This window comes from Cyphomyrmex costatus, unplaced genomic scaffold, assembly GCF_001594065.2.
Source record: "Cyphomyrmex costatus isolate MS0001 unplaced genomic scaffold, Ccosl1.0 scaffold141, whole genome shotgun sequence".
Taxonomy (NCBI): domain Eukaryota; kingdom Metazoa; phylum Arthropoda; class Insecta; order Hymenoptera; family Formicidae; genus Cyphomyrmex; species Cyphomyrmex costatus.
In genome coordinates, this window is record NW_017275402.1 from 429430 (window position 1) to 448625 (window position 19196).

At 33.4% G+C, this 19196-nt stretch overlaps 1 protein-coding gene across 2 annotated transcripts in view; it reads left to right on the forward strand.

Annotated features, from left to right (window-relative positions):
• mdy (diacylglycerol O-acyltransferase) overlaps positions 1-19196 on the forward strand; it is a 104050-nt gene that overhangs the window by 6415 nt on the left and 78439 nt on the right. For both annotated transcript variants that reach the window (XM_018551521.1, XM_018551523.1), the window contains exons 2-3: positions 10402-10530; positions 17149-17243. In XM_018551521.1, the coding sequence (XP_018407023.1) occupies positions 10402-10530; positions 17149-17243 (224 nt within the window). The remainder of the gene's footprint in view (positions 1-10401; positions 10531-17148; positions 17244-19196) is intronic.

Sequence of the window (19196 nt, forward strand, 5' to 3'; positions counted from 1 at the left end):
CATTTCAAGATTTTAATTATTTAATTTACGCTAGGATATTAGTTGCGTTATTATCGCGTCCACTAATTTCAGAGTCAGTTCCATGTAGTGCATTCTCCCTCTATATTTAGACCAAGTGATGGCGCTCTCTGGAAAAAGTCTCTTAATAAACTATGAAATCACGCGGCGGGTGGCAAATTTTCGTCCTGACGTTCAGCGTCCCACGGTAAATTTTTGCTTCCCGTCCACTCACCGTTTCCTCTCTTCACCGTCGTTACTTTTTTGCATTTCGTCGAGTTCGGCAAAAACTTTTAATCTCTCGCGAGCCCAGCACAGAGAATCGTCTCGCATAGCGCCTTCGAAACGGATGAGGATTAACGGTATTGTGCTGTCAATTCCACAACCCTTCCCATCCAACGCTGCTGCTACCTCGCAATTTTTATCGTTCTTTCTTTTTCCTCTGTCTCTCGCCTCGTTTCCACGGTAAGATTGTAGGCGGCAGTGGCGGATTTCGCGCGCGAAATCAGGCGGAAGAACAATGGTGGCGATTACGCCGACGGAAGGAACGGAACGAGTGTCCGGATTAGGAAGGGTTGCGGTTTTTTTTCGCGGTAACTCGACGTCGCTGGCACGGAGCTCCTGCTCTGCTGAATCGTCGCGAAGATGACGTGCCGGATGATGATATTTCTCAAATTTATATTTTACAAACTTTAAAATTTCACTGTTCGAAATAATTCAAAATAAAAGTTTAAAAAAGGTGAAATACAGATTGCTATAAATTCCGTTAATTATAGTTAACTATTAATCATTATTTTACTTTATTTAAATCAGCACATTAGGTGTTAGATCTATCTTGATGCTGTTAATATTGTAAATCATATTGTGAGTCAAGACATTACTTCCTCTCGTCACTGTTGGATAGGCGAACAAAAAATATTTTAAGGTTTCAAGAAATAACAAATATTTCACATAGAGAGAAACATATATGATTCTGATAAAGAATTGATGTTTAATATATGTATTTATACAGTGTCAAGACGCAATTATACAAGTGCAGCCAGTAATCGTCGAGTCAAAAGAAACGCAATTTAGTCTAACCGCGCCTGCAGGATGGAGACGACGAAGCTACCACGTGGTTTCGCCAAAGGAGCAAAAGAAAATATGGTAGTCGTGTCACGGCCAGCTTTAAATTAACTTCTTTAACGCTTATCCGACTTACACGAATTCCGTTTGCTGTTCACACAAGATAGGTGAGAAAATTTTTATGAATCTCTCCAGAATGCATTACCAAGATTGGAAACGTTGGTTGGTCAGAGAAATCGCAATAAAATGGTTCGTTAAGAAAGAGAAGAGAGAAATGACAAAATAAAAAAATAAAATCTAGACGGATAGGTAGATAAATAAAATAGATAGATAGGAGAAAGAAGATATTTTTTATATCACACAGGCAGAGCGAGAAATGAATTGGGAGTTAGAAGAAGACGATAGGTAATCGATTCCGACGGTAGACGGAGCTGCGAAAGAGGAGGCGCGTGAGGTTGAAATGAATGAAAGTGAGGGAAGAAAAGCCTGTTTAAAGCGTCGTTTAATTTCCCTTCATGAATCATTTAGAATATTCTTCCGACAGCGCCGTTTCTTATTCTCTTTCGGTCCACCGATTTGCCAGCCGGATGTTGTAGTAGGAGGATTCCCTCCTCATTACACGGGTAATATATGTATATCCGTCTGTCGTTTAAATATTCACGAGGCCTTCCGGTATCAGGAAGATTCTCGAGGAAGATACTATTCGACGAGGAAGGTCCACGTACTGGCCACCATTCTTCCATTTCACCCTTTCCTGGTGGATGCTTCTTCTTATTCCTCTGCTCGGCGTGTCTGCACATTGAACAACTCTTTGCTGTTTTTTTTATAGCGTATCGAGAAGAAAAAAGAGGAAGAGAGAGAGAGGAGAAAGAAAAAACAGTACCAGGAATTTTGGCTTTCAAATTCAGCCAAAAACAAAAGATTTGGTACCTTTATTTTTCACGTTCTGTTGGTTTAATAGATAGTTCGTGAAGTATGTGATTTTAAGCAGAAGTAAGCCGATGTTTCGCGCTGTTTCGTAACTGAATCGTTGAAATTTGAAGATCTACAGCAAAGACTATACATAAACAACGCATTCCTTTTATTCTAAATAGAATGTAAAAAATGAAGTATTACGTCAATAAGAAAACAATGGAATATATATATATATATTGGATTATTATTAAAAAATATTTGTACCTACTTTTATACGATATGTATGTAGTGAAAATATTGTTTATTATTTTTCATGCAATTTGTACATATTCACAAAAGTTTCTTTTTAATTATTTTTTTATATAATATTTGTATTAACAGATAAAAGATAATACTTCTTTGTTTCTTTTAAATTCAATATATCTATTTTAAATATAATAGTTATTTAATACGCTGCAGAGAGAAAGATATATAGATGAAATACGAGCACTATCAGGAAATGCTGAACAAATGTGAAATATGTTGCATAACAGAGAGAAGGTACTTTGTACGTAAACATGGTAGCTGTTTGGGATAACGATAAAACAATACTCTTTTAATACATCTTAGTGCGATATTCTACGATGCCGATAGGGAAGTCACGTTGGCGTTGAATATAAGTCCCCAATCTCGGAATAATTCATGCAACTCAGTATGACACGGGACATTAGTCATCCGTGATATATGCTGAATAATTATTACACAGATAGATGTGCAGTCAGACACATCATTGTTATACAGTGTGAGGTCAGGTTTGAGTATCAGTACCAATAACCAGCAAGTAATTAAATAAACTCGCACATTATAATGAATTATGCTACATTTTAATGAGGAAGATGGAGAAAATGACAATTTAGTATAATGTTATTATCAAATGTTCAGTTACCTCAAATCTATATGCATTTATTATTTGTTCAATGCTGATGATTTTCTATAATAAAGAGAAATATTTACAGTTTAATTTACTCGTTTGCGATATTCGTCGTTTTGTTCATAATTTCCAATAAAATTGTCTCGAAAAGTGACACATAGAATCGTTCGGAAAAACGTTGGTCGGATTGCGAAAATGTCGGTGATGGACAGTCGGGTATTGGTGCGAAAATTTATCTCGATTGAATTATGTTTCGTGACCACTACAGGACGCCCGAATAATTATTCGGAAACATCGTTCGCGTTTTGAAATATTTCCCGATGTGAAAGCGCGTTTCTCTATTTATTTCATTTCGCGCGCCCATCATATGTCGATTATCTTCACTCCTCTTCCTACCTATCTTCCTCTCATTTTTGTGTCCACTGTTCTGCAAAGGGATTTTTTTCACTCGACCCAACTCCGTGGATGTTAATTTTTTCATGGAGAGAAATAATAATCGTCATATTTTTAAATTAGATTTACAGGAATGCCAATGCGGTTGTTTTTTGCGCGTGGTTCCTTTTATTTTGTTTTAAATCTACCCGCGAGCGTTGGTTTGCATTTTTCAATAGTACGCGAGTTTTGAATAAACACGATTTTTGTTTTAGATGCTGTAAATAATTTCATTTGAAAATTTTCACGGTTTAATCGGCCATGACCATGTGTGTTCGCTTGTTTGCTTTTTTCTCACTATTTTCGGACGTGGACAAACTCTCAAAGTAATTTACACATTTAATGGTGCGTGCTTATACGTGCCCATTAAAATTTTTTTAATAAAAAATAATAAAATGGAATACGAGTTTTATGTCTAACGGTAATTTGTAACTGAGATGTAACAATGCAGGATGGTAATAATGGCAATATGGGCTGGCGGAAAAATGCCATGAAATCACTGCTTATTTTTTTCAATAAGACTCATAATCAGGACTTTCTATAAGTTTGAAATAAAGAAAAATTACTCTTTTTTTTTAAGTAAAATACTACTATTTTTTTAATAGAAATAACAAAATGATTTTGATGGAAGGCTGTTAATTTAAACATTTATTCTGATTAGCTGATTTAAATACAGCAAAGCTCAGAAATTCGTCATGCAGACAGCGTCAAAATGGCGGAATCAATCGCCATTCGGGCGCGTCAGCGATCATAACTCAGAGTTCAATTAAATCCGCGGATCGGTTTGAAGTCACGTTCGCCGCCATATTAGTGTAGAAAAACGAGTCCTCGTCGGATGTTACGAACAAAAACTCGACGCCGAAGTTATGTGCGCGATCGCGGTGTCGATGATCAAGGGATGCCGTGGCGTGGCGACTACGTGCCGAAAACTCGTCGCGTTAGCGCAAGTTTCGCTTTAAGAAGAACTTTTTTCGCGACCCGTAATATGTCCACTATAAGAAAGCGGAAGCGATTTGCCTTGGAGCAACAAGAAAGTGGCGCTCTCTTGGGGAGCGTGTCTTTCAGTTCCGCTTTCCGGAAGAGCAACGACAACTTAGTTGATCCTTTTTTGCCCCTCATGGTTGCGGTTTGTCAGAAAGTGGACTGAAGTATGATATTGCAACTTATCACGAGCGGATGCTGCTCGCGGACTTTGTCTAAAAAGTATCGCCAACAATCCCGATATAAATCATCCAAGAGGGCGTGTCTAGTTTCAAGCATGGTTTTCTCAACCTGACAAGATGTCGTCGGTACTAATGTATCAATATAAAACATAATAATGATACTATTAATGATGGAAAGAGAGTCAAAAGTAATATGCCGATATGGAGAAAACACGGTTCTGTTGAAATATCTAAAAATTTAGCTATAAGTACAGATCTAAAAATAATTTTGTTAGGCCATCAACCAATTATATAGAACTTCTAAACTGGTTGTGAAAATGTCAAAACTTTTTGTAGTATTACTCATGCTTGAGATTTCTATTGTTTTGATGATCCAACAAAATTATTCTCTGATCTGCAGAACTAAAGTATGACCATAGATTGTAATTTTTCCGATAATTACTAAATAGAGTATTTTTATAATCATTCTGAAAGCCTACAGCCATCTTATCCGAGTTTACCATATCTAGCAAGATTTCTAAATATTTCTAAAGTAGAAAAATCGTACTTTCCGTGTGAGTAAAGTCGAAAGTACGTTTGTATTTTCATTTTCAGCAGACATTGATAGAAATATGCCACGGCAGCGTCGACACGAAACATTATTTTAGCGTCATTTCTTTGATATCGTATATGAACCGCCGTTTATCTCGTATCAGATGACTAATTGTATTTCGCAGACCGAGTGACAAAAGTCGAAAGGTCGTAAAATGCGTTTGCGGTCGTATCTCACCGTTTCCCAAAGACGCTTGGTTGCGACACTTCGGACATATCCAGTCCATCGTCATTCTCATGCATATGGAATTTCCGAGCGACACGTCTGCATCCTGTTTGCCCCAATACCAGAAGCGCGAGAGATAGCTCTTCGTGCGCAAACCGCCGTTTCTATCGCGGCTCTATTAATTATCGCGATCTGCCATAAATTCTGAGTAATAGTTACGACGTACAGGGTCGAGAGGGTTTATTAGGGGGACTGTTGTGTGCGGAGTAGTGGAGGGAGGGAGGGGACGCGCGACGATGTTGCTGAATGCACGCAGAAACCGCGCTGCTGAGGGTAGCTGCGGGTAATTACGACGAAACGATATATAACGTTCGCCTGTTACATTTTATACGCAAAACCGACGAAATTCTTCACCAGACAAATTGCATCGTCATCGCGCTGCGAAGTCGTCGTTGTGAAAATTTATGTCATGAAATAATGATCGCGTTACATACGCGCGCTATACTTGTATTATACATTCACATATTTTAAAAATGTGTATATCATATATTTATAGGAAATATATTTTTTTCAAGTTATATGATTTTATTAATATAATTAGATTGATAAATGATGTAAATAATGTATTGCGTAAAAAAATTATTAAAATTATCTCAAGTTATCTAATAATAAAATACTTCAATATCAACTTCATAGTTGATAAAATTAGTTGATAAAATTAACTAATAATAAGTAATGTAACGATTAATATCTACATGTGACGTACAATATTTGCACTTTAATAAATTATATGTAACGTATTGTCATATATATATCACATAATATGTGAGATATTATATAACGATTATTTAGTGATGAATATTTTCTTAGATAAACTGATAATTTTAATTGTATGATTAAGGTTAATTTTTTACTTTTATACAAATATTGCACATAAGTATATGTTAGTTATTATATTTATCATTAGTTTAAATCTTTAATTCTTACTCAAGTGTATTTAAATTATTGATTGTTAAAAATGTAATATTTTGGAATTTGATTTCATATTTGAGAAAAAATGTTAAAATTATGGTACATCAGCATATTTAAATAAGAAAAAAGATAATTAAAATATATTTTGTGCGTGTTGCGCTATCAAATCAATTAATATTACATTTGTTTCATCAAATAAGTATATACTTGCATAATTATGTATTATTGACACATATTACGTATGCACTTGCCTCTACAATAATAGTTATTTACGATATGAAATAAGTATAATATGCAACAAAGAAACAATATAGAATGCAAAAAATAAGAACCATGCAAGAATAATCTTAACACGTGTCTTGAATGACATAGCAATACTTGAAACATTAATGCTAAAGTTTGAATAATTACGGACTAAAATAATGCATGGCATGTTACATTTATGACTTTCGAATGATTTGCATTTTTAGTTAAAACCACAATTTACATTTTAATTTAAGGAGATCGTAAATAGGGGGGTGGGGAGAATTGTTGCGTTTTCATCATATTTTTGAAGATATTTATTTTGGAAGTTAAATTGTAATATCTTTTTAAGAATGTAAATTCAATTTTATAGCTTTTCGTTCGTGAGTCTCTGGTTCTTCGAAATTCCAAAGAAACCGGTCTCAAGAATATATCTTATCCCTCACACGCCCCGGATTTTCGCTAGGATCTTTCATGTAAATACTTAAGACGAGAGGTTCTTCTCTCCATGAAAGTGATATAGAAGCTTCACAAGCCCCATCTCGATAACGGCATAATACCAGCGGTCACGAAGTAAGAGGCAATCGAGAAGTCGGCAAAATAGAATCGCTTGGTATGAGATTTATTTTCTTTCTAGAGATATTGATTATATGGATATCATATATAATGTTATTTCTAGCGACAGTAATTTGTGATTTATTTAAAGGACGTAAAAATTTCACATTTGGAAAAATATTAAATTAAAAATATAATTGTTTTAAATAAATAAATTAATTAATTTACACGTCACGCAATAGATTGCTTAAAACGATCCCTTTGCATTGCTCAGAAATGTTTTTTATGTGCCGGTATTTTTTATTAGAAAATTTGCTTTTGGTCTTATACTGTAAAACGTGTAGTTTAAAATGTTATGTTTAAAACATCTTTGTAAAACAAATATTTAATAACAAAAGATGTTTCAATTTTAGAGTTATAGAGTTTAAATTCAAACGCATAGTGTTTTGTTTATTGAAAAAGTTTAAAATTAAAACATTTTAAAAAAACGAAGAGAATAAAACATTTTAATATCTTAAAGCTGAACACTTCGTTTTTGAGTGTATTTGAAGAAAATTATTTTCCAGAATGGGTAAAAAGGAGTAATAATGTGAACCCAATCTCTTGAGTTAAAAATAATATTCTGTTATTTTTATCTTCTATTTCATTCATGTGCGTGAAAATGTAAATCAATCTATTTCTGTTGTTAATTTTAATATAAACAACGTTTAAACTAACGTGCTTGGCTGGAAAGAGCGTTACAATGACAAGAATATTAATTGTGTTAAAAGCAACTTTAAATACAAAATACTAAAATAGAAGCCCCATCTTATTCCTTTGTTCTTTGCTATATGTATATTGTGGTACTATTCGAGATATCCTTTTAGTACGTAACTCTTTTCGCATCGTCATGTACGTCCAATAAGCACTTTAGATATCGGAAATTCCGTATGGCGCGTTACTCTCTCTCTCTCGCGTGACTGGCAAGTGCGCATCGTCAACAATACTCCGTGCATGAAATCTGAATGGTAGCGTATGATAGAGGATCGTAACACAAAACCCTCTTGTCTTGGTGTCTCTAGGGTGGATTATATACCGGATGCGTCTCTCCGTAATCGGCTTCCACGATACGTGTCTGTCATCCCGCCGTTCGTTGGTAGCGCGCACGCGACGAGGGTCGACGAGGACCATCGTATAAACTTTTCGAAAGGTTTTGTCTTGCGGTGTACAAAACACTCGAGTGCCTCTCGTATCTTTGATCGAGAAGATGTGCTTGCTATTCATGACAACGGTTGCCCGCGTCGAATAGGCAACGACACTGTTAGATACCAAAGGAGTAATGTGAACCCAATTTCTTGAGTTAAAAATATTAACATTCTGTTATTTTTATCTTCTATTCCATTCATGTGCATCAAAATGTAAATCAATTTATTTCTGTTGTTAGTTTTAATATAAACAACGTTTAAATTAACGTATGCGGGTAGTAAATAATAGATAAAATTTGAGTCAAACTTGAAATCTACATCTTCTTAAATTAAAATGTTTAATTCCATTGTTTTAGTTAAATCAATGACATTTTTTGAATAGAAAGAACCAGTGGCGAGCTGCAGACTCAAGAATAATGATTGAAAAAAAACTCAAATTAGGTATAATTTGACATTATGAATTTAGCAGATCATTGAGACTGTAGCGAGGAAATAGATAAATTAATTATCATGAATTGTGAAAGATACTCTTATTAAAGTGTCGCTTATTCTAAAAAATTGAACGACGAAGTTGTTTTTAACTAAAACTTTTTTATATAAAATTTAGGTATTTTTTAAAAACTTGAGACTCTTTTTTACAATTAAGAACTTTTTTGCATTTATTTTTATTTAAGAGATGTGTATACATAAAATAGTATCAAGTTTTACTTAAATCATTAAAGAAAATAATGAATATCGAGAAATGACGTTAGAATTATGAAAATACATCAAGCAATTAATTATGTATAAAAAAAAACTAATATAGGAGTAATATAGGATCAATCATCTTATTTTATTATTTATTAATGCAACATTTTCGTTCTTAATTTTGCAATTAATTTTTCTTAAAAAAGAGTTGTAAAGAGAGGATTAAATTTCAAAATTGAAACACGCATTGTGCGTCTCTTCATGGGACTAAGATGCATTGTTACAATTTACTTTAATATCTCAACGAAGCGTGATTTTAACTAAGGGGTGTTCTGAATGTTTGCCAAATACAAAACAATATCCGTCGAGGGTATAAAGTAAAAGAGTCGTGTACATATAATAGTTTTGTTATGATTGTCTGTTATAAATTACATTTTGTTACTAAACTTATATAGAAAACGCAAGAATTGCAAATCCCGTGGATGTCTTCGAGATAAAGGTGCTTGTTTGAACGTCCATCAAATAATGAGCATCTTTTATTGCAATAAAAGTGACTTATATCATTTACCACGTCGTCACGTGTGAACTATACGTCAGTCCGTAAATTGATATAAGGACATGTATAACCGTGCGATATGAAAGCCCCTTTATTGCTCCATTCTCATCCCTATGACGTTCATACGTCTTTCTTCATACCGCTCGCGCACAAGGATCATTTTGCTAGTATGGCGCCAGAACGAGAATATTCTCCTTAATACCTTCTTCTCCTTTAGCTATACTCAGTGCTTGGTCTATTATCGAATTTCCGTACGTATAATAACGAGCTCGCTATTCATAAAGAGATCGTGAAAAGTCTAATACAAAATACATGAAGGCATTACTTGTAACTCAACTTTTGAGAAAGTTAATAATTATTATGTAACATATTTTATAATTGCGTTGAAAAATTATACAATTTTACATGTTTTTAATAATTTATAGTTCAAGAAAAGAAAGCAACTTTTGTAAATGTATTTTGTGATTCTGACTTCGAATTTACCACTAGAAATTATATCAAATTTTTAAGATATAACATTTTTTTTTCAAATAATTTAAGCTCGACAAATGATCAACAAAGCGAACATCTCCATCAAACTTTTATGATAATTTAGAATTATGATTAGGAATATTGAAACGAAAACATGCTAAGCGACTACTGGACTGTAATACGTGAAACTGATCTAATCATATAAAAAAAATAAAAATTTAATATTTAACTTCTGGCATAATTTCCAATTTCAACAAAAACTTCACTATCTGTATGTTTATTAGAAGAAATGTCTTTTTTTATATCTCAAGAATTGACTTAAAAATATTTTGACAGATTCGGACTCAGCATCGAAAAAATTACCTTAGAAATAGTCTTCATATTTTTCCACAAAACTCTGTTTCCACGAAAACTAATGTTATCGCCGATATCACTATAATAGCAAGTAAATAATGAAAAAACGAATAATTCAAGTCTTTTTATTTTTTTTACAGATGTCACCGTCCAAGAGATAGTCTTTTTTCGTGGAGCTCTGGCTTCGACAACTTTACGGGATTCGTTAATTGGGGCTTCTTACTTCTAGGTATTGGTGGCTTCAGGTTACTGCTTGAAAATTTCATAAAGTGAGTATCTTGAATTGTAATAATACTTTTCTTGTATCTAATGGTGGCAAATTTTATGGTTAAATATATTTCCGATGATGGATTTGTCAGTAATAAACATTTGAGTGGTGTATCATATAGTTCACTCTTCTAGACTAAACAACGGTTGACAAATTTATGTGAGATCGGAGATGCAAATTCAAATACTGTTTATTATTGGTATATAAGGTTTGTGAAGGTCTATAGTATCGGTCTGTAGATTTAAACTATTTTTCTGTTTTTTTATATTAATCATTTCGGAAATTAACCGTTTGTTATAACACGATTCTTCATCCACAATTAAAACGTTGCCCCAATCAAATTCGTGTTTAAATTGTAATAAATGAGATATATAATATATCACGTGGATCAGTCCCCGAAGAAATAAAAAACAGAAAGTTCTGACAAGTAATAGTGCCATCAAGAAGTTGTTACTGTCCTACCAGAATTAGAAGAGGGTGTTTTTGCATGGGGTGAGAGTCAATTGGAATAGGGAAACTAAAGGCTATTAGAAGTATCTTTATGAGTTTGATGGATTACTGTAACACAATTTATGAGAATAAAAGAATCGATTGTCAAGCAAGTAAAATTGAGATTATAGCTATAATTATAACAACGTAATTATTCCCTGTTATTTAGGAGTGATTACAGATCGGGTAAGTTATTTGTTCAGTAAACGTTGTTGGAACATGACAGGTTGTCAATCGGTAAGGTTGCATGATTTGATTTTGATGCGCTCGTATTTCATCGCAAACACGCTATGGATGCAAACAAATTTGATACCTTTAGAAACCGGGCACTGTCATTGTTGCGATAGTATATGCATACCTGTGTGAGTATGCTATTCGATCTTGGATTTAGTAAGGTTCGTAATAATGAGAAAAATGAAAAAAAAAAAAGAAACGGCACACACAGCAAAAGGTCGAAATATTGTCTGTCAGTTATGTACAGACTGCTAAACTTTTGACGAGATTCGAAGTTATATAATTTTGGTTTAAGATGTATAATATTTATAAAATAAATAAGTTAAAGCAAGCCATAGTAATGTCGCGGAGATGTTTAAATTAGATATAAATTCTATTATACAGCGAGCGAGATAATTTATGCTTATCGTTGCGATAATTAAATTTCTTTCAGTACTTCGTGGAAAATATACTTTTTAGTTTGAATTATTCGATTGACTTATCAACATTGCAGATTACTTTTGATGCACTGCCGATAAGAAGAGGAAAGGAGAGGACGAATAATAGCAAATTAATTTATGGGTGGCAGAATGAAGCGGAACTGACCGTTTCTTGTCTTTTTCAATTGAATTAGCTTTAGTGATGGCCTGCAGTACTCAATCCAATGTTCAAATAATTTAAGCTTAATTTTTTTTATATTTTATTCGTAAGGCTGCAAGACGTAAAATATCAATAACAAGTTAGGTTGAATCAAAATCGCATTGTCAGAACCAATCATTTTCTTATGTGCATTAGTACTATTGCTTATAGACGCGCGACGCTTTCTCCTTGCAGGATATTGTTCTCAGAGGAGTAAGTTCTTCCAAGGGCAAGAGAGAAGTGTAAGTGTTGTCCATGAATAATTTCAACGAGATTTTTATCGCCGTTGTAAACTCTCAGCCTCGCGTCCAGCCGCTCCCGAGGGCGCGTAACAGAAATTTATCACGCTCGTTAAGCGTGGAAAAACTTTTGAGCGAACTTTTGCGACGTAATTGCTCGAGGTAGCCCCGACACGCTTTATACAAGCCCGAAACAAGCGCAGTTACGAACGGCCGTAAGCGATTATGCTCGAGCCCAAAGCATTTTAGCATTCGATTGATTTCTTTAATTGTCTACATTGAAGAATTTACTAGATTTTAATAATATTTCTTTGAATAGTACTAAATAAATATTTACTTGAGAAATGAAATTATAGTTAAATCAAATCACCTAATAGTTTTTGTATCGAATAAATGTATATGTTTAGTAAATATTTAACATTTAGTAAATATTTATTTAAAACTATTAAAACAAATATTTGTTACAATTTAGTATTGTTTTTTTAATGTAGCAAGATAATTTAACTTCGTAATGGATAATACTTAAAAATTACATTTGTACAATGGATAAATATATATTTTTGAGTAATTAGTTTGAAGAAATGTTTATTAAACATTATTACAGTTTGCTGAAGTGTTTTGATGAAAGTTGAATAATTAATATAAATCTCGCGCGCATCAATTATCTTTATCTTGACGTGGAGAATAAATGTTTGTGGATTCATAATTTAGGCAAGTATCTTTAGAGCTTATAGATATTAACAGATTAGCGATACATTTTCAATTAATACAGGTATGTCCGTGGCGTTTCAACGCGCTTTGTATGATGTAACGTTCAATCGGCCAGATAATTTCGCGTATAATCGCGTCACCGCTTAATTAACTTATCGGCACTTCCGAATGAACACTTCGAAGAAATCGCAACCATTTAATGCAGTCTGCGTTCTCGACTGATTCGTTTCAGCCGGTAAAAAGACTTTTCCAGACTTGATTCGCGAAGAACAAGAGCAAGCGACAGCCGAATCGCGAGGATGAGACTGTCGACACGATTTTGCTGGGATCGAGATTAATCGATGGGATGAGGGTGGGAAAGGGAAAAGAGTAGATTGGGGACTGAAAAAAGCACGTCGGTAAGAAAACGGGTAGATGCTTCTCTGTGAAGTGAAAAAAGGCAACGAGAGAGCTCAATTAATCGAACTCTCGACGAAAGACTCCCTCGCTATCGATAAAAGTCCGCGGAGGGTAAAGGAAGTTACTATGAAGTTTCTGATGCCTTGTCTTTCGTATCCATTTGCGGATTGTTCGTAAAACTTTCAAAAATTTTTCATGCGATTATAATTTATGCAATTTGAGATACGGATGTGCGTTTATTTCAAGGTACGATTTCGTCGATTTCAAATTATTTTTTAGACGTTTTCACTTAATTTTTAGTGTGCAGGAATTATTAAGTCTCTCTCTGGAAAGATTATTATTTTTCTTACGGTTATAAATGGACCGACAAATAAGAAGAGATGGCTATAAGACAAATAAGTAAAGTAGAACAATTAATTTGTTTTCTTGATCTTTAAAGCTGCTGAAATTTATAAGAATTATATTATAATCTTTATGGTCAAATACAAATTTATATAATGAAAAGATACATGAATTTGTATTTATTTTGCGTAATCAAATTTTCTCAAAGTACTAAAAATAAAGACTAAAATATTGTATCATTGAACTTCAATCGTCATACTTACAATAACATATGAAAAATTGATGTGTGGTTTTCCAGATATTGATATTGTTTCAGTAGTGATTATATTATCCTACTTTATCAGTCATTTTTACAAAAACTCTTGTATTGTATCAAAATATAGAATTTATAAATTATTCATTGTTTTCGTCTAGATTACAGTTTATATTATTTATTATAACGCAAAAGAAATTAACATAATTGGAAATTTGATAATTCTCAATATACACAGCAAAATTTTGCTGTGTATATTGTACGTTTAATATTTTTTTAAATAAATCAATATTGAGAGCAGAAAATAGCGAGAAGCACAGTGAAGAGATAAATTGATTTGTAAGAAAAGAATATATAAATGCAATATAAATAATGGATTTATTAAGCGCATGGAATCTGACGTATGAAATTATTAAAAATGTCATTTTAAATAAATTGTTATTTACAGTGAACTTTGGAAAAGATCGTTAATAAATAGTACTGTATTTTATTCGGATAAATATTCAAATAAGTTTTAACCTGCGCCTCCTTCCACTTTCTCCTTGCGTATAATACAACTCGTCTCACCGAGCCAATCCGATACTTAAAACGAGCCTTTAGGCCATGCCATTAATTTCAGAGAAAAAGAATCATCTTCGGCGTTCTTTACAATCATAGAAGTAGAGAAGACGTCTTGTTTGGCGCGTATTAATATTTAATGCGAATCGTTCGCGCGCTCACATTTTCATTCGGGCCTGTCCCATATTGGTGCCATAACTCTTCCTCCAATCTGGACCTCCGCGAGCTCTCGTACCCACCGAGAGTCACCCGACGTTTCCCTCTCACCACGTTCGACGTGAAATTGGGGATTTTATCGTGACGCTGTATTAACGAACTCCGGCGGACGAAGAACGAGCGTGGATTTAACGGGCGGATCAAGACGGCTATTCCCGCCGGGGAAGAAATTTAATATCGTTTCTGCTCACGTCTCGAAGCGATGAGTTTCGATAAGTGCGATATCCCCTTAACTTTCGAGTACTCGAAAAATGTTTTATGAGACTCATCCACAATGTGTATACACGTATCGAGGCCGAAATCGGTTTAATCATCAGCACTGAACGATTGTTTCCTTTCTCAACGATGAATCTTTCCGTTTCTCGGAAATGAATATTTTATGAGTACGAATGAATTACCGCCGGACAATTTTTTCTTTTTGATATTGGCTCTTCTTTATTTGCTACTTCAATGGAATGTAAAAGAAGACTCTAAAGTTTTGTCTTTTGAAATATTTGGACAAAGTGTGTTGCATCTTCTATTAAGTATTTGACTTTGATAGATTAGTTTGACGTATAAAATAAAAATGATTAATTGAGATTAATTTTCTCTAAATAATTTTTTTTCATGCATTTTACGGTCGTATACAAAGCGGTAAGTTTTGATTGACTTAAACGTTGCTCAAAACTGAAATTTGCATTATTTGTATTGTATGTTGAATTATTAATGTGCGTATCAACATATGTGAAGATATTTTCACAAATTATTACCGATCGGCTGTCACACGACGCGTTACACCAATTAATTATGAACGAGACTCACATTTTTCCACGCTATTGTCCAATTACCGTAACTGCGTTAACATGACCGATAGTTTCCGCGGAGAACTAGGTCGGTGATTGCGTCCAATAAATATTGTCTATCTGAAACAACCGCAACGACTTCGAATACTTTAATTACTCGACCATAAGCCTTGTTTATTATCGTTAGCGGGCATGTATGACCTGTAGTCATTAGAGTACATTTTTTTTCGGGTGGTACACTTATCTCGCACGTTTGCATGAGAAAATAATGTTCTTGATGGCTTAGATCGCTAATCATAAATTGCGTTTTCAGCGATAATATAGCGATAAGACACGTTGAATGTATTTTTATGGACACAACAGTGATAACAGCCCTCGAATACATTTGTTTATTTCACAATAAATGAGAAGTTTATTTTCATCCATTACACGTTACAAATTATCAGACAAATTGTCTTCACTCACTATAATTTTGACTTTATCATATTGCTATATTTTATAAACAACGCGTATTAAATGTATGTAAATTCTATTTGAATATTCTGTATAGCTTTTGTGATTAATACAGCTTTTTATAGTGTAGACAAACATAACTTAATCGAATATCGTAGTTTAGCATATATTCCATTTGTTTATTATGTTATCAGGCATGTCCCATTTCTGCATAACTCCGTTTGATTTACGTGCAGAAATTAATGATTCGTGTGCGCGCAGAAAGTGCCATTTTACGAAATTGCCAATAAATAATCCGGCACGATTTAGTCGGCCAGCATCGTTTATAATATTTTCCGACGTGCGCCATCAAAATAAATCACAGATTCACATCAAGATCGCAGTCAATCATGGGACAGACGTTTTCTGCATTTCCATTGAGTCGACTTTCCAGGGAAATCGTTTTATTTACCAGCATGAGCTTCCCTTCCTTTACGTGGTGCGATGCGACAGTTATTATTTATCTCAAGAACAAAGACCTGTTCCCTTTATTTTCTTTTGTTCCTTCCTCAACCATTTCAGAAGAAGAGATCTTACCAGAGAGAGACTATAATAATGAAGCGTTTGCTTCTTCGGTTTGCATCACGTTTAGTACGCCAACCATGAAAAACTAAAGATTATAATAGAAAACGTGCCGCGTTTTATCTATATTTATCCTTTGTTGCTGATTTTATTTTCCTTGTAATGCAACAAGACAGCTGTATACATCTTTTTAATATGTATAAATAAATTTATTGATGTTGATTTTATTTTGCATGTACAATCATCTGTAACATATTTCTGTAACTTATTTCTTTTTACGTGTTTATATTATTGTATTACAATTAATATTAATATGTCGGTTTTGCTATGATATTATTTAACTGCACATTATAGTAATTATTAACCTTCTGTCTGCAATCGTATTTTTACTCCCTCTGTTTAACCCAAATTTTTTTTACTGTTCTAAGCTTCAAAAATGTAGAAAAATTATATTTATTTTTTAATAATTTTAGATATTATATTATGTTTTAGCAATAATTTAACAAAAATTTTTTCAGTAACATATTTTAGAAAAAAGAATTGGACTCCACTTTTTTTGTTTTAGAAAAATTTAGAAATGACATTTTATTTTTGCAAAAAAAAAGTTCAGATTGCAGAGACAGAGGGTTAAATTATTACTGCTTGTTAAGATATTTACCGAAAATTATTTGTATTTTAAATTAATTAAGAAAAAATAATATCGTATATCTCAAAATGATAATAATATTTCACAAATAATGAAAGTATTTTATTCTGTATTGCAGATATGGAATTAGAGTGGATCCCTGGCAATGGTTTCTCTTCCTTAGTGGCAAAGATGATGGCGGCGAAGAATATCCTTCGTTGTTACTGATCTGCTGTAAGTAAAACTGCCGATATGTCATTTTATATTCGTTCAACGGATCAGAGAGGAAACAAAGCTGTCAATGTTCGTAGCCTCGATTACAAATTGATCGACATTTATTATAAGACTTTCGTCTATGTCGATATAAACGAAAGTATGTCAATAGGAAAAATATTAATAATGCGTCTTACGGTTTAACAGCATGACTTTTGTCTTTCAAGATAGCTTTTTAAATTCTATCATTCTATTACAGAATATTTTAATAATGCTAAAAATTATTTCTACGGTTGTAAAAAACGTACCGAGCAAAACAAAATTGATTTTACCAAGTTACGAAGCAACAATAAAACTGTAGAAAAAAAAACAAAAAATTATTGAAATTAAATATTAGGAAAATAGTTAAATTGCATCGTAATATGTATAAAAATTCGTATTACGATATCATATTCATTGAGTATTTAAAATGACTGGCTCGCAATAGCCTTTTTCAAAAATCTATAAAATCGAGCTCTATCGGTGAGAGAAGGAAAGCTATGCCAGACTCTCTAAATTCCGCTTTTATTGTCGCGGGTCGTGGTCGGTCCACGTTGATTCTCTAGTATCCGCGGTAATTCAATTTCACCATTTCCCGGTCATGTTTTTTTTATTTAATCTATACGTAATGTGAATATCCATCGATATTCCCGCTTTTAAGCCCAGCTGTAATGACTCATATAACTTTATCTCTGAAGATAATGGATAGAAGAAACGGGAACAATACATGTTTATAAAAAATACGTGGAGGAAATAATGAATAATAGTTTGAGGATTCAAAGTCAAACTCTATTTTCTCTTGGCAGCTGACCATAGATAACGTTCAAGCAGAAATATAAAAGTTAATAAAAAAAGAGAATAGGGAGAATGCGTTCAAATGGTTCCGAGCGAAATGAAGCGAAGAGTGCGCGGGGTAACGTCGGTGGTGCTGATACGAGATGGGAGAGAAAATGAAGTCTGTTTCTGTCTGGCAACTCAGCTTCTGTTTTAGTTATCTCGTTATGACTCGCGTATTGCAAAATTACAAAAGGGTGAAAACAATTTGACGAGGTAATTCCCTACCTCCCCCCAGGATTTATCGATTCTGAATGTTTCTCTAGGTGTTTATTTCAGTTGCTTATTTTAGAAAGTATTGGAGTGTTTTTGTAATGCAGTACAATTTGCTTCTGCTGTATGATATTGGAAGAACTAACGGAGACGAATCTTTTTCGTAATTTATTCTCTGAATTATATAACGTTGTTTTTAGAAATTGTTATTGTTTTGTTTAACGATTTCAATATCTAAATATATTTTTTCTATTTCAACAAATATGCTACTATATAATATATAAGTAATATAAAGTATTTAATCAAGTTAAATGTAAATATACATATATAAGAAAAATAGAGATAATTTGTGAAGTTAATATTTTTGCTGACATTTAGATTTTACGTTTCAGGTCACGACAATATTGCGTAACATTTATTGTGAGTATAATTCCCAGTAGAATTCAAGCTTGTTAGCTTTTGTGACGTAACGTTTTTAGTCTAGACTTTTTAAAGTGGGTCGAAATTCAACGGGTCTCGCGTGAAGCATAAATTTTAAGGCACGCAAAGCATCGTTCCTTTAAATAGCGAACATATTCCTCGCGTATTGTCCCCTTAGTACCGCGCAGTGTGCTCGCTTGTTGCGTTTTCATCCGAGGTTGCAAACGCTATAACTTACATACGTGCAACAGTCGCGTACGTGTGCAGTTTTAAATGCGGATTGTACGCACAATGGTTCCAAATCAGCAGCTACAACCGGAAGAAAGACTATGAAAAGTTCCGGAGTATTAATAATAATGCGAGGTAGAAAAAGTTATATAATAACGCAAGTGTCCTTTTTTTTTGAAAAACTAACATTTTTTTACATTTATTAAAGAGTTTTTATCGTATTTATCATAATATATCAAA